Below are 14652 nucleotides of genomic sequence, written 5' to 3' on the forward strand. Positions count from 1 at the left end.
TCTGGGATAGGGGTTGTCATGTCAGAGGTGTCAGCTTTTGCCTGAAGTCATCCTTTAGGACTGCTTTCCGTTTTCTACACAGAGTGGGCCACTGCCTCCAAGACGCTTGGGGCAAACTGAACCATGCATGAGGGTTTGGAAAAAGATAGCCTGGGTGCACAGAAGCCATTCCGTATCCAGAAGTTGGAGGCAGGAAACAAAATTTTGGGGTGGTATGAGAGCTGTAGAACACATGGTGCAGGGTTCACCTACAGCCTTTGTGTTCTTTTCCATCCTGACTTAGGTGCCATGTCAGTCTCAAGAAAGGAGTAGCCAATGGATATGAGGCATGTACTCTGAGATCATGAAAGCCATAAGAAAGCTGCCTCTACGAAGATGGGGCTGCTTCCCCATATCTTTCCGAAGATATGGGGAAGTCAGGAGAAGCCTGGCCAGAAGAGATGTGAGATTTGGGGGAGGGAAAAGGAGCTTGGCCAGCAGAAATTAATGATTTCTGTGATGTTAGAACGTTCAGGCAATGTTGATTCTGTGATAAAACTGGCTTAGAACAGTCATTCCCCTATTTTAACCAGTGACATTAATCTGCAAACCTAAATGCTACTCCATACCCTGACAGAAATACACTATTCCTATGCCTGACCACAAAGTATCCCTTGAAGCCAAAACTCAGCCCATAGCCCCTTTCCGTTACCTTTACTCTCTTGCTCACCCTGATCTGATCAGCTTGTGGCCCACAAGAAGGAGATGGGTGGGAATGCTGTGATGAGCTCAGCTCTGCCTCAGGATCTCCTGCTCCAGCAGGAGGAATGTGACTGTGGCAGGGACTGTGAGGTCACTTCTGTCTCTGCACTTGATAGGGCAGCAGCAGGAACGTGTCACGGAAAGGGACTGTGAGGTCACTTGTGTCTGGAAGTGGCAGGTCACCCTTGACATAGACCTGGGAGCTGCATTTTTGGGCTGACATCTGGCAGTGGCCCCGCTAGGCCAGCAGAAGGCACCTGCTTGGCACGCTGACTGTTGGCATTCCTTCCTTGCAGCACTGTGCAGGGTTGCGGAGGTGTCATAATGAAGTTCTTCCAGTAGCATCACAGTACCCACCACATCCCACAGACCCCAAGACTAGCCCTGAGCCAGACACTGGGGTGCAGGGTCTCCTCTCTCAGTGGCCATGGTCAGGCCTTGGCCCTTCAGCTTCAGTAAAACCAAACAAGACTTTTCTCAGCACAGTGCTTTGTCTGTCTGTAACCATGGCCTCCAATTTTCTGCCCTAACAAGGCCCTGGGGAGGCTTTGTTAGTAACAGCCCTCAGTGGGGCCCATTAATACTCCAAGTCACTTCAGCTTTTCCTTCTGACTTTAGCTTCTCAAGTGGTTGCATCACTCTCCTCTCAGCACCTGAGCTGAGTACAGGGGGACAGTCACCTCCCTAGCCCTGCTGGTCACAGTGCTTCTTATGCAAGCCAGTATGCTATTGGCCTTCTTGGTGACCTGGGCACACTGCCGGCTCATATTCAGCCGACTATCAACCATCATTCCCAGGTCCTTCTCTGCCTGGCAGCTCTCCAACCACTCCTCTCCCAGCCTGTAGCTCTGCTTGGGGTTGTTGAGCCCCAGATGAGGAACCCTGCACAAAGAACCCCAGAAAACAGAAGAGCAGGGAGCAACCTCTTGGCTGTATTCCTGGCAGCAGCTTTGGGGAGGCGTCCAGGCTTCTGGGTTTGCCCTGAGCAAGACGCTCCTGTTACTGTGGTGCTATCAGGGAGGCAGCTGTGACCCAGGGCTGCACAGTGCCTGCTGCTGCCTGCAGCCACAGGGATGCCACTGCAAAGACAACAAGACTGTCACCAAGGCATATGAGATCTGACGGCTTATCTGAATAAAAGAGCACAGGAGAACACACTGAAAGCCAAAAGAGAGCAGCAGTGACAAGACCACGTCCTGCTGCTGGCCATGGCCATGGCTCCAGAGAAGCAGCAGTCCCGACCCAAACTCCTCTTGACCCAGAGCCCCTCCTGTGTGCTGGGGCTGCTCCCCCAGCTCCAGAGGGGATGGGAAGAGATTGCAGCAGATAACAATGTAGCTCAGATGGTTTTTTGTTTTGTTTTGTTTTGTTTTTGTTTTTTTTTTATTTATTCTGTTTCCCTGCATAACCTGCTTCTTTCAACAATTGGATGACTGGGTCACTCTAAATGAAAAAATATAAATAGTAAAATCAGGTAGCAGGTTAACGATAACAAAATTTAAATCAAAAGAAAAAAATTGTAGAAAATATTTATAGAGAAATATAGTAACAAAAAATTTCCTCACATTTCCTGAAATAATCAGGGAAATCACAAACATTATTGATTGCAAAGAAGCATGTATCCAAAGAGTTTCCTTACTGCATCCTTGAACTCCTGGTTCCTCATGCTGTAGATGAGGGGGTTCACTGATGAAGGAACAACTGAGTAGAGAACTGACACAATAAGATCCATGGATGGGGAAGAGATGGAGGGGGGCTTAAGGTAGGCAAACATGCCAGTGCTGATAAAGAGGGATACCACAGCCAGGTGAGGGAGGCACGTGGAAAAGGCTTTGTGCCTGCCGTGCTCAGAGGGCATCCTCAGCACTGCCCTGAAGATCTGCACATAGGACACCACAATGAAAACAAAGCAAAGAAAGGCTAAAGAAACACTAAGCATAAGTGCCCCAACTTCCCTGAGGTAGGCATCCGAGCAGGAGAGCTTGAGGATCTGGGGGATTTCACAGAAGAACTGGTCCACAGCATTGCCGTGGCAGAAGGGCAGGGAAAATGTGTTGGCCGTGTGTAGGACAACATTGAGAAAGCCACTGCCCCAGGCAGCTGCTGCCATCTGGGCACAAGCTCTGCTGCCCAGGAGGCTCCCATAGTGCAGGGGCTTGCAGATGGCAACGTAGCGGTCGTAGGCCATGATGGTCAGAAGGGAATACTCTGCTGTAACCAAGAAGAAGAAAAAGAAGACCTGTGCAACACATCCTTGATAGGAGATGGCCCTGTCGTCCCAGAGGACATTGGCCATGGCTTTGGGCAGAGTGGTGGAGATGCAGCCCACGTCGAGGAGGGCGAGGTTGAGGAGGAAGAAGTACATGGGGGTGTGGAGGCGGTGGTGGCAGGCTACGGCGCTGAGGATGAGGCCGTTGCCCAGGAGGGCAGCCAGGTAGATGCCCAGGAGGAGTGCGAAGTGCAGGAGCTGCAGCTCACGCGTGTCTGTGAATGCCAGCAGGAAAAACTCTCTCACAGAGCTGCTGTTGGGCATTTGCTTGTTTTGTGTATGTTTTCCTACTAAAGGAAAAGAAATAGAGTGATAATATATCAGGATTATCTGAGAAAAAACATTTCCATTTTTCAATGAAACCTCTCAAAGCCTTTGCTGAACTGCACTTAGACAGTTGGCAGATCCCTTTCCTTCATTGGTTTCAGTTGTTCTCTCCAGTACAATCCACACAATTCATTGTCATGAACCCTGCCTCCGCTCCACACCAAGAATCTAAAAGCACAGAATCCAAGAAAGTCTTCTGTTTCAGATAAACCAAGCCTCGGTCTTCCTGTTAAAATGCCCCCTCAAAAATACCATTCTCTAAAACATCTTCTATGCCACATTACAGGTAGAATAAGACCCATCCTGACAGATGCTATCAGCCATCGGATGTTCCAGCTCTAGAAGACCCCTCTGGCAACCCCATCTGCAGTGCCCTGCTGCCAGAGCCTCACGGTGTCAAGAGCCTGCAGATGTGTCCTGCCACACGCTGCCCTCTGTTGTTGTGCTCCTCAGTGCCTCCAAGCCCTCTCTCCTTCTCTCCTCTCCCCGTGCCAGCTGCAGTCAAAGCCCCCAGCCCTGCTGCGCTGTGCAGAGGAGCTGCTCCTGGGCACAGCTGTCTCTCTGCAGTTCTGCCAGCTTACCAGGAGCTCCCCTTGGGCCCAGGAGCCCGGCCCAGCTCAGCAGCACAGCACCCGACCATGGCATCGCTTGATCTGTGCCCTTGGGCTCCCTGGAGGTGTCCCCAAGGCCTCAGGGCTGACAGCTGCCCAAGGCAGCAGGGTCTCTGCTGGGGTGTGGTGTTTGAAGCAGCCTGAAGTCATCACCAACTTCTCTCTGTAGATGTCAGGGACTGATTGTTTAAAGTGTGATTTGTGCTGTTGGACTGTGGTTGTTAAACACGTTGTGCTTGAACTTGTCAGGAACCTCAGCACCACACAGATGTTAGCTCACACCCAACACCCAAAATAAAATTGGTTGAAACAAAGGAAGTTAAAAGGACAGAAAATGAAGAGACAGTAATAACAGTAACAATACTAATAATAAATATTTATAAACCTTATTTTTATTATTGTTATATGTATAAAGCAAGTGATGCACAGTGCAATTGCTCATCACACACTGACCAATGCCCAATCTTTCCCGAAGCAGGGGTCCCACAGAACCTGGACAGCCTGCATGCGGCTCTTTACCTTACCTTGACTTTACTTTGTTTTAGGGCAATACAAGTTTTCAGAAGGATTTGCAACATTTGCTTCCCTTCTCAAATACTTTCTCTGTGCTACCCCATGTAGTGATGTTATCAAGGTATTGAAGGTTTTCAGGAGCTTCCCCCTACTCTAGAGCAGTCTGGATCAGCCCATGTCAAATGGTAGGGCTGTGCTTCCAGCCCTGGGGCAGTCAATTCCAGGTGGACAGGACGACCCTCCATGTGAAAGCAAAGTGTGGCCTTTATATTGCTGTCAAAAGAATGGAGGAAAATGCATTAGCAATATATAGCAATATTAATTGTGGCATAGCACTTGGCTGCCTTTCAGTTCGTACTGAATGAAGTTCTAGCATGCCTGGCACAGCAGCACTCAGTGGTGGTGGGACTTCATTCAGGCCACAGAAGTGCACCGTTATCTTCCACTCCCCATTCGAATTTTGTACTGTCCATATGGGACTATTATAGGGTGAGCAAGTGTTGCTGATCACTCCGTGGCTCTCCAGTCGATGAACCAGCTCATGGATGGGAATCAGGGAGTCTCTGTTAGTGCAATATTGCCTCGGGCGCACTGTTGTGGTAGCGATTGGCACCTGCTGCTCATTGGCCATCAGCACCTCCACAGCAGAAGGGTCCTGTGAAAGAGTGGGCAAGGTAGACAACTGCTTGGTGTCCTCCACCTCCAAGGCAGCTATGCCAAAAGCCCACCAATACCCTTGTGGATGTCCTGAAGTAGTCTATGCCAATGTTACACAGAGCCTCCAGGCCAGTCCCAATGGGTTACATTTGCCACTCCTTCCCCGTTAGACTCACTTCAGCCTCCTGTATAGTTAACTCTTGGGTTTGATGTGCCAGGCCAATAATCCTCAAAGTCCAATATACTCAATTGTCCTCTCCCTCCCCCAGGGTGGAGGCTGTGTCCCTCGAGTCCTGCTCATAGTATTCTTTACTCTGTTTGGAGGATTGCCCACTAGGAATTTGAGTAGCAAGTGTCTCAGAAGAACCCCGTTCTGACAATCTTGTTTTCCTTGCACTTCATGTATCCGTGCCTCTAAGGTGGAGGTCGATTTTTGCACCCCATTTTCTCATGGCCTCTCCATGGTCACACAGTCAAAAGCACAGGATGGAACCTGGTATGTACCCACTATGTCACCTTTCTTGAGCAGAGGGATGCTTACATCTGATAGCTGAGCTATTGGTTCGTGCAGGTGGGGAGGAAGCCATATTCTCTTGTAGTTGTTGGACCTCTTGGGAAAATTTCTTTCTGGACAAGACACAGGCCCATAGGGAAGAAGAGAGACTTTCTTTGTAATGCCATAGTTGTCTAGCCAATTCATCCACCATGGGTTCCTCTTGGTCTTTCCAGGTCACTACTGCCCATGGGTTGGCATACGATGATGGTGTGCTCTGTACAAACTCCTGCCCCATGGGTCATGTGTACTTGACTTCATCTGGATCTTTGGATAGCTGTTTGTTATCTAGGTTTCTACAAATCGCCTTCAGCATGTCTAATTCCCTCAGGTACCGGATACCCCTCTGCATGGTGGTCCACTTTCCTGGTTGACATACAAGATCTTCCTTCAAGGGAGACCTATCCTTGATGCCTGACAGGATGAAGTTTCCTTGTGCCCATTTGCAACGGCTTTGTCAATCACCTACTGGAGGGTCCCAGCTGCTTGGCTTCCCTGCCTTCTAATTCCAGGCTATTGGCCCTGTTCTCCCACCACTGGAGCAGCCAGATGACAATGTGCTCACTGAGATGATGGCTGAAATCATTTCCAATACCTCGTAACTTACAGTGGGATAGAGACCACTTGGTTTCCGATGCTTATATTATTTCACAGAATCACAGAATCACAGAATTTCTAGGTTGGAAGAGACCTCAAGATCATCGAGTCCAACCTCTGACCTAACGCTAACAGTCCCCACTAAACCAGATCCCTAAGCTCTACATCTAAACGTCTTTTAAAGACTTCCAGGGATGGTGACTCCACCACCTCCCTGGGCAGCCTGTTCCAGTGCCTAACAACCCTTTCAGTAAAGAAGGTCTTCCTAACATCTAACCTAAAACTCCCCTGGCGCAACTTAAGCCCATTCCCCCTCGTCCTGTCACCAGGCACGTGGGAGAACAGGCCAACCCCCACCTCACTACAGCCTCCTTTAAGGTATCTGTAAAGGGCAATAAGGTCGCCCCTGAGCCTCCTCTTCTCCAGGCTGAACAAGCACAGCTCCCTCAGCTGCTCCTCATAGGACTTGCTCTCCAGGCCCCTCACCAGCTTCGTCGCCCTTCTCTGGACCCGCTCAAGCACCTCGATGTCCTTCTTGTAGCGAGGGGCCCAAAACTGAACACAGTACTCGAGGTGCGGCCTCACCAGAGCCGAGTCCAGGGGGATGATCACCTCCCTAGCCCTGCTGGTCACACTGTTTCTGATCCAAGCCAGGATGCCGTTGGCCTTCTTGGCCACCTGAGCACACTGCTGGCTCATATTCAGCCGACTGTCTACCATCACTCCCAGGTCCTTCTCTGCCTGGCAGCTCTCCAACCACTCATCTCCCAGCCTGTAGCTCTGCTTGGGGTTATTGCGCCCCAGGTGCAGGACCCGGCATTTGGCCTTGTTGTACTTCATGCAGTTGACCTCAGCCCATCGGTGCAGCCTGTCCAGATCCTCCTGCAGAGCCTTCCTACTCTCAAGCAGATCGACACATGCGCATAGCTTGGTGTCATCTGCAAACTTACTGAGGGTGCACTCAATGCCCTAGTCCAGATAATTGATGGAGATATTAAATGATGCTGTGATGATTAAATGATGCCGTGATGACACTGTGATAATGCTGTGATGATGCTGTTGTGATGCTGTGATGACGCTCTGATGACACTATGATTATGCTGTGATGACGCTGTGATGATGCTGCGATGAAGCTCTTGTGACGCTGTGATAACGCTGGGAAGACGCAGGGATGACAGTGTGATGACGCTGTGATGACGCTGCGATGAAGCTGTGATGACGCTGTGATGATGCTGCGATGACAGTGTGATGACGCTGTTATGATGTTGTAATGACGCTGTGATGACGCTTTGATGATACTTTCATGATTCTCTTATAACTCTGCGATGAAGCTGAGATAATTCTGTGATAATGCCGTGATGATGCTGTGTTGATGCTGTTATGATGCTGCAATGATGATGCAATGACTGCTATGACGCTGTGATGATGCTGTGATTATTCTGTGATTAGGCTGTGATGATGCTATAATGATGCTGTGATGACGCTGTGATGATTCTGTTATGATGATGCAATGACACTTTGATGACATTGCGATGATTCTGTGATGATGCTGTGATGATGCTGTTATGACGCTACAATGATGCTGTGATGACGCTATGATGATGTTCTGATGACGCTACGATGATACTGTTCTGACGCTGTGATGACGCTGTGATGATCCTGTAATGACGTTGCAATGACACTGTGATGATTCTGTGATGATGCTGCGATCAAGCTGTAATGACGCTGTGATGATGCTGTTATGACACTGTGATGATGCTATAATGACGCTGTGATTATTCTCTGATGACGCTATGATGACGCTGTGATGACTCTGTAATGGCACTGTGATGACGCTGTGATAATGCAGATATGATGCTGAGATGGTGCTGTTATGATGCTGTAATGATGCTATGATGATGCTATGATGATGCTGTGATGATGCTGTTATGACGCTGCGATGATGCTGTGATGACCCTGTGATGACACTATGATGAAGCCGTGATGATGCTGTGATGACACTACGATTATGCTGTGATGATGCTGTGATTACGCTGTGATGATGCTCTGATGATGCTCTAATGACGCTGTGATGACGCTGTGATGATGCTATGATGATGCTGTGATGCCGCTGTGATGCCGTTGTGACACCACTGTGATTCCGCTGTGATGACGCTGTGATGATGCTTTTAAGATGCTGTTATGATGCTGTTATGATGCTGTGATGATGCTGTCATGACGCTATGATGATGTTGTGATGACGCTGTCATGATTCTGTGATGACGCTGTGATAACACTGTGAGGACGCTATGATTATGCTGTGATGACGCTATGATGACTGTCTGATGACATTGTGATGCCGCTGTGATGCCGCTGTTATGATGCTGTGATGACACTATGAAGAGGCTGTGATGACGCTGTTATGATGCTTTGATTACGCTGCGATGATGCTGTAATGATGCTCTTGTGACGGTGTTATGACGCTCTGATGACACTGATTATACTGTAATGATGCTGTGATGATGCTTTTATGATGCTGTGATTACACTACAATGATGTTCAGATGACGCTGTGATGATTCTGTGATGATTCTGTGATGACACTCTGATGACGCTGTGATGTTGCTGTGATAATGCTGTGATAACGCTCTGATTGTGCTGTTAGGATGCTGTAATGATGCTGTAATGATGCTGTGATGACGGTATGATGATGCTGTTATGACGCTGTGATGACACTGTGATGACGCTGTGATGACGCTGTGATGATGCTGTGATGATGCTGTGATGACGCTCATGATGCTACGATGATGCTGTGATGCCGCTGTGATGCCACTGTGATGACGCTGCTATGATGCTGTGATGACGCTGTCATGATGCTGTCATGATGCTGTGACTACGCTGTGATGACGCTCTGATGATGCTGTGATAACGCTGTGATGATGCTGTGATGACTCTATGACGATGCTGTGCTGACACTGTGATGATTCTGTGCTTCCGTTGTGATGACGCTGTGATGATGCTGTGATGATGCTGTGATGACGCTCTGATGATGCTGTGATGACGCTATTATTATGCTGTTATGATTCTGTGATGATGCTGTGATGATGCTGTGATGACGCTATGATTATGCTGTGATTACGCTGTGATGATGCTCTGATGACCGTGTGATGACGCTGTGATGATGCTGTTATGATGATGCGATGACGCTTTGATGACATTGTGATGATTCTGTGATGATGCTCTGATGATGCTCTTATGACGCTGAGATGCTGCTGTGATGACACTGCGATGACGCTCTTATGGTACTGTGATGATGCTCTTGTGACACTGTAATGATGCTGTGATGACGCTATGATGATGCTCTGATTATGTGGCATTGATGACGCTGCGATGATGCTGTGATGATGCTGTAATGATGCTGTTGTGACGCTGTGATGACGCTCTGATGACACTGATTATACTGTGATGACGCTGTAATGACACTGCGATGATGCTGCAATTACACTGTGATGATGCTTTGATGATGCTCTAGTGACGCTGCGATGACACTTATGACAATGTGATAATGCTGCAATTACTCTGTGATGACGTTGTGATGACGCTGCGATGACGCTCTGATGATACTGTGATGATGCTCCTGTGATTCTGTGATTATGCTGTGATGATGCTACGATGATGCTGTGATGACGCTGTGATGACGCTGTGATGACTCTGTTATGATGCTTTGATAATGCTCTTATGACGCTGCAATGACGCTGTGATAATGCCGTGATGATGCTGTTATGACTCTGTGATGACGCTCATGATGCTACGATGATGCTGTGATGATGATGTGATGATGATCTGAAGACACTACGATGATGTTCTGATGACTCTGTGATGATTCTGTTATGATTCTGTGATGACACTCTGATGACACTGTGATGATGGTGTTTTTACACTGTGATGATGCTGTGATTACGCTGTGATGACGCTGTGATGATGCTGTGATGATACTGTTATTACGCTGTGATGGTGCATTGATTACGCTGTGATGATGCTCTGATGACGCTGTGATAACGCTGTGATGATGCTATTCTGATGCTGCAATTACACTGTGATGACACTGCGATGACGCTCTAATGATGCTCTGATGATGGTCTTCTGACACTGCGATGATGCTTTGATGATGCTGTGATGACGCTATGACAATGCTGTGATTTTACTGTGATGAATCTGTGCTGAAGCTGTGCTGACACTATTATGACGCTCTGATGATGCTGTTATGACACTGTGATCACGCTGTGATGACGCTGTTATGAAGCTGTGATAATGCTGTGTGGTTCTGTGATGACGCTACGATGACACTGTGATGACACTATGATAACGCTATATGATGATACGATGATGCTGTGATGACGCTGTGATGGTGCCATTTGCCGAGGCGATTAGCTCCGGGGCAGATGCGTTCTGCAGCGGAGCGGGGGATCGGGCCAGGCAGGGCTAATTTTCTGGCATCGAGCCTACTTCAGGGAGCTGCCAGGACCCGGCAGCCCTAGTGAGGGAGGCTGACGAGGCGAAGGCGGAGCCAGCGGCGCCCCCTCCCCAGCCGTTCAAAAGCAGCCCCTAGGGAGCACGAGCGACCAGGAGCACAGCGAACAGTGCGGGGAAACAGGGCGTGGCGCATCAGAGGGGAGTGGCGCAGCAGCGCGGCAGTTCGCGCAGGCAGGGTGAGCAGGAAGGGCGGAGAGCAACCCCCTGCCCACACGAACACCTCTTTACGACAGCCGTTAGCTAGGTGATAATGGTCTCCACCAGGCACGGTGGGCTCTCCAGGAGGTCGGTATACACCCAGACCGACTGCCCGTTAAAGAATGCAGCGGTTCAGGTCACCGGATGCAGGGAGTGTCAGAGCCTGCTGCTGCCATCAGCGGGAGGCAGAGACACTGCATGCGTGAGGTGCGAGCAGGTGGATGACCTGGTCCGCATGGTGGCGGAGCTCAAGGAGGAGGTGGAGAGGTTGAGGGCCATCAGGGAGTGTGAGCGGGAGATAGACTTGTGGAGTAACTCCCTGCAGGGCCTCAAGGAGAGGTACCGGGGTGAGACACCCCAAATGGGGGTGGACCCCCTGCCCTGTCGCCATCGGGCAGAGGGAGGGGATCTGGGAGTTGAGGAGGAATGGAGACAGGTCCCTGCTTGACATGGCAGGCGATGCCCTCCCCTTCCGGCCCCACCTTCCCAGGTGCCCTTACGAAACAGGTTTGAGGCCCTGGAGCTTGACAGACCAGTAACTGAGGAAGAGGTAGCAAGTGTTCCCAGGAGGATGCCTAAGGAGAGGAGGTTGACTCCACGTCTCAGGACTGCCTCCATCAAGAAAGACAGAAAGGTTATTGTTGTTGGAGACTCTATCCTTAGGGGAACAGAGGGCCCTATTTGTCAGCCTGACCCTACCCATAGGGAAGTCTGCTGCCTCCCTGGGGCCAGGGTCAGGGACGTTGCCAGGAAGCTTCCCAACCTGGTACGCCCCTCTGACTATTATCCTCTTTTGATAGTCCAGGCGGGCAGTGACAACATTGCAGACAGAAGCCTGAAGGCAATCAAAAGAGACTTTAGGGGGCTGGGACGGTTAGTGGATGGAGGGGGAGTGCAGGCGGTGTTTTCATCCATCCCTACGGTGGCAGGGAGGGGTACAGAGAGGACACGGAAAGCCCACCTGTTAAACACGGGGCTCCGGGGCTGGTGCCAATGCAGAAATCTTGGGATTTTCGACCATGGGGCACTTTACTCAGCACCTGGCCTGATGGCCGTAGACGGGTCCCTATCTTTTAGAGGAAAAAGGATCCTTGGCCAGGAGCTGGCGGGGCTCATTGAGAGGGCTTTAAACTAGGTAAGAAGGGGGATGGGGCTGAAGCAAGGATTGTTGGGGCTGTGCCAGGGGGAGCAATGGCAAGGCCGGGGGATAAGGTAAAGGCCCAGCTGAAGTGCATCTACACCAATGCACGCAGCATGGATAACAAACAGGAGGAGCTGGAAGCCATCGTGCAGCGGGCAGGCTACGACTTGGTTGCCATCACGGAAACGTGGTGGGACCAGTCTCATGACTGGAGTGCTGCAATGCCTGGCTATAAGCTCTTCAGAAGGGACAGGCAGCACAGAAGGGGTGGCGGTGTGGCTCTCTATATTAGAGAGTCTTTCGATGTTGTAGAACTCGAGGCTGGGAATGACAAGGTCGAGTCCCTTTGGGTTAGGATCGTCTGGGACAACAAGGCTAGTGTCCTGCTCGGGGTCTGCTATAGACCGCCGAACCAGGATGAGGAGACGGATGAGGAGTTCTACAGGCAGCCGACAGAAGTTGCAAAATCTTCAGCGCTTGTACTCGTGGGGGACTTCAACTTCCCTGACATATCCTGGAAGCACAACACAGCCCAGAGAAAGCAGTCTAGGAGGTTTCTGGAGAGCGTGGAAGATAGCTTCCTGATGCAGCTGCTTAGTGAACCTACCAGGGGTGACGCCCTGCTAGACCTTCTCTTCACAAACAGAGAAGGACTGGTGGAGGATGTGATTGTCGGGAGCTGTCTTGGGCAGAGTGACCACGAAATGGTGGAGTTCACTATTCTTGGCGAGGCCAGGAAGGTGACCAGTAAAACCGCTGTACTGGACTTTCGGAGGGCTGACTTTGGGCTGCTCAGGACACTAGTTGGTGGAGTTCCTTGGGAGGCCGTTCTGAAGGGCAGAGGGGTCCAGGAAGGCTGGGCGCTCTTCAAAAGGGAAATCCTAATGGCGCAGGAGCGGTCTGTCCCCATGTGCCCAAAGATGAGCCAGCGGGGAAGAAGACCAGCCTGGCTCAACAGAGAACTGTGGCTTGAGCTTAGGAGAAAAAAGAGGGTTTATAATCTTTGGAAAAGTGGGCAGGCCACTAGGGAGGACTATAAGGATGTTGGGAGGCTGTGCAGGGACAAAATTAGGAAGGCCAAAGCTCATCTGGAGCTCAATCTGGCTACTGCTGTTAAAGATAACAAAAAACGTTTTTATAAATACATCAACGCAAAAAGGAGGACTAAGGAGAATCTCCATCCTTTACTGGATGCGGGGGGAAACTTAGTTACAAGAGATGAGGAAAAGGCAGAGGTGCTCAATGCCTTCTTCGTCTCAGTCTTTAGCGGCAATACCGGTTGTTCTCTGGATACCCAGTACCCTGAGCTGGTGGAAGGGGATGGGGAGCAGGATGTGGCCCTCACCATCCACGAAGAACTGGTTGGTGACCTGCTATGGCACTTGGATGTGCACAAGTCGATGGGACCAGATGGGATCCACCCGAGGGTACTGAGAGAACTGGCAGAGGAGCTGGCCAAGCCCCTATCCATCATTTATCAGCAGTCCTGGCTATTGGGGGAGGTCCCAGCTGACTGGCGGCTAGCAAATGTGACGCCCATCTACAAGAAGGGCTGGAGGGCAGACCCGGGAAACTACAGGCCTGTCAGTTTGACCTCGGTGCCAAGGAAGCTCATGGAGCAGATCCTCTTGAGAGTCATCATGCGGCACTTGCAGGGCAAACAGGCGATCAGGCCCAGTCAGCATGGGTTTATGGAACGCAGATCCTGCTTGACGAACCTGATCTCCTTCTATGACAAAGTGACGCGCTGGGTGGACGAGGGAAAGGCTGTGGATGTGGTCTACCTTGACTTCAGCAAGGCTTTTGACACCGTCTCCCACAGCATTCTCCTCAAGAAACTGGCTGCTCTTGGCTTGGACTGGTGCACGCTTCGTTGGGTTAGAAACTGGCTGGATAGCCAGGCCCAAAGAGTCGTGGTAAATGGAGTCAAGTCCAGTTGGAGGCCGGCCACTAGTGGCGTCCCCCAGGGCTCGGTGCTGGGACCGGTCCTCTTTAATATCTTCATCAATGACCTGGTCGAGGGCATTGAGTGCACCCTCAGTAAGTTTGCAGATGACACCAAGCTAGGTGCATGTGTCGATCTGCTCGAGGGTAGGAAGGCTCTGCAGGAGGATCTGGATAGGCTGCACCGATGGGCTGAGGTCAACAGCATGAAGTTCAACAAGGCCAAGTGCCAGGTCCTGCACCTGGGGCGCAATAACCCCAAGCAGAGCTACAGGCTGGGAGATGAGTGGTTGGAGAGCTTCGAGGCAGAGAAGGACCTGGGAGTGATGGTGGACAGTCGGCTGAATATGAGCCAGCAGTGTGCTCAGGTGGCCAAGAAGGCCAACGGCATCCTGGCTTGTATCAGAAACAGTGTGACCAGCAGGGCTAGGGAGGTGATCGTCCCCCTGGACTCAGCTCTGGTGAGGCCTCACCTTGAGTACTGTGTTCAGTTTTGGGCCCCTCGCTACAAGAAGGACATCAAGGTGCTTGAGCGGGTCCAGAGAAGGGCGATGAAGCTGGTGAGGGGCCTGGAGAACAAGTCCTACGAG

General features: G+C 50.6%; 1 protein-coding gene across 1 annotated transcript in view; it reads right to left on the minus strand.

The window, feature by feature from the left end:
- Window positions 1–2338: 2338 nt before the first annotated feature.
- Window positions 2339–14652, minus strand: part of LOC137846881 (olfactory receptor 14A16-like) — a 51143-nt gene continuing 38829 nt past the window's right edge. The window contains exon 2 of the mRNA XM_068664987.1: window positions 2339–2980. Within this exon, the coding sequence (XP_068521088.1) occupies window positions 2339–2980 (642 nt within the window). The remainder of the gene's footprint in view (window positions 2981–14652) is intronic.

This window comes from Anas acuta, chromosome W (genome assembly GCF_963932015.1).
Source record: "Anas acuta chromosome W, bAnaAcu1.1, whole genome shotgun sequence".
In the NCBI taxonomy this organism is placed as follows: domain Eukaryota; kingdom Metazoa; phylum Chordata; class Aves; order Anseriformes; family Anatidae; genus Anas; species Anas acuta.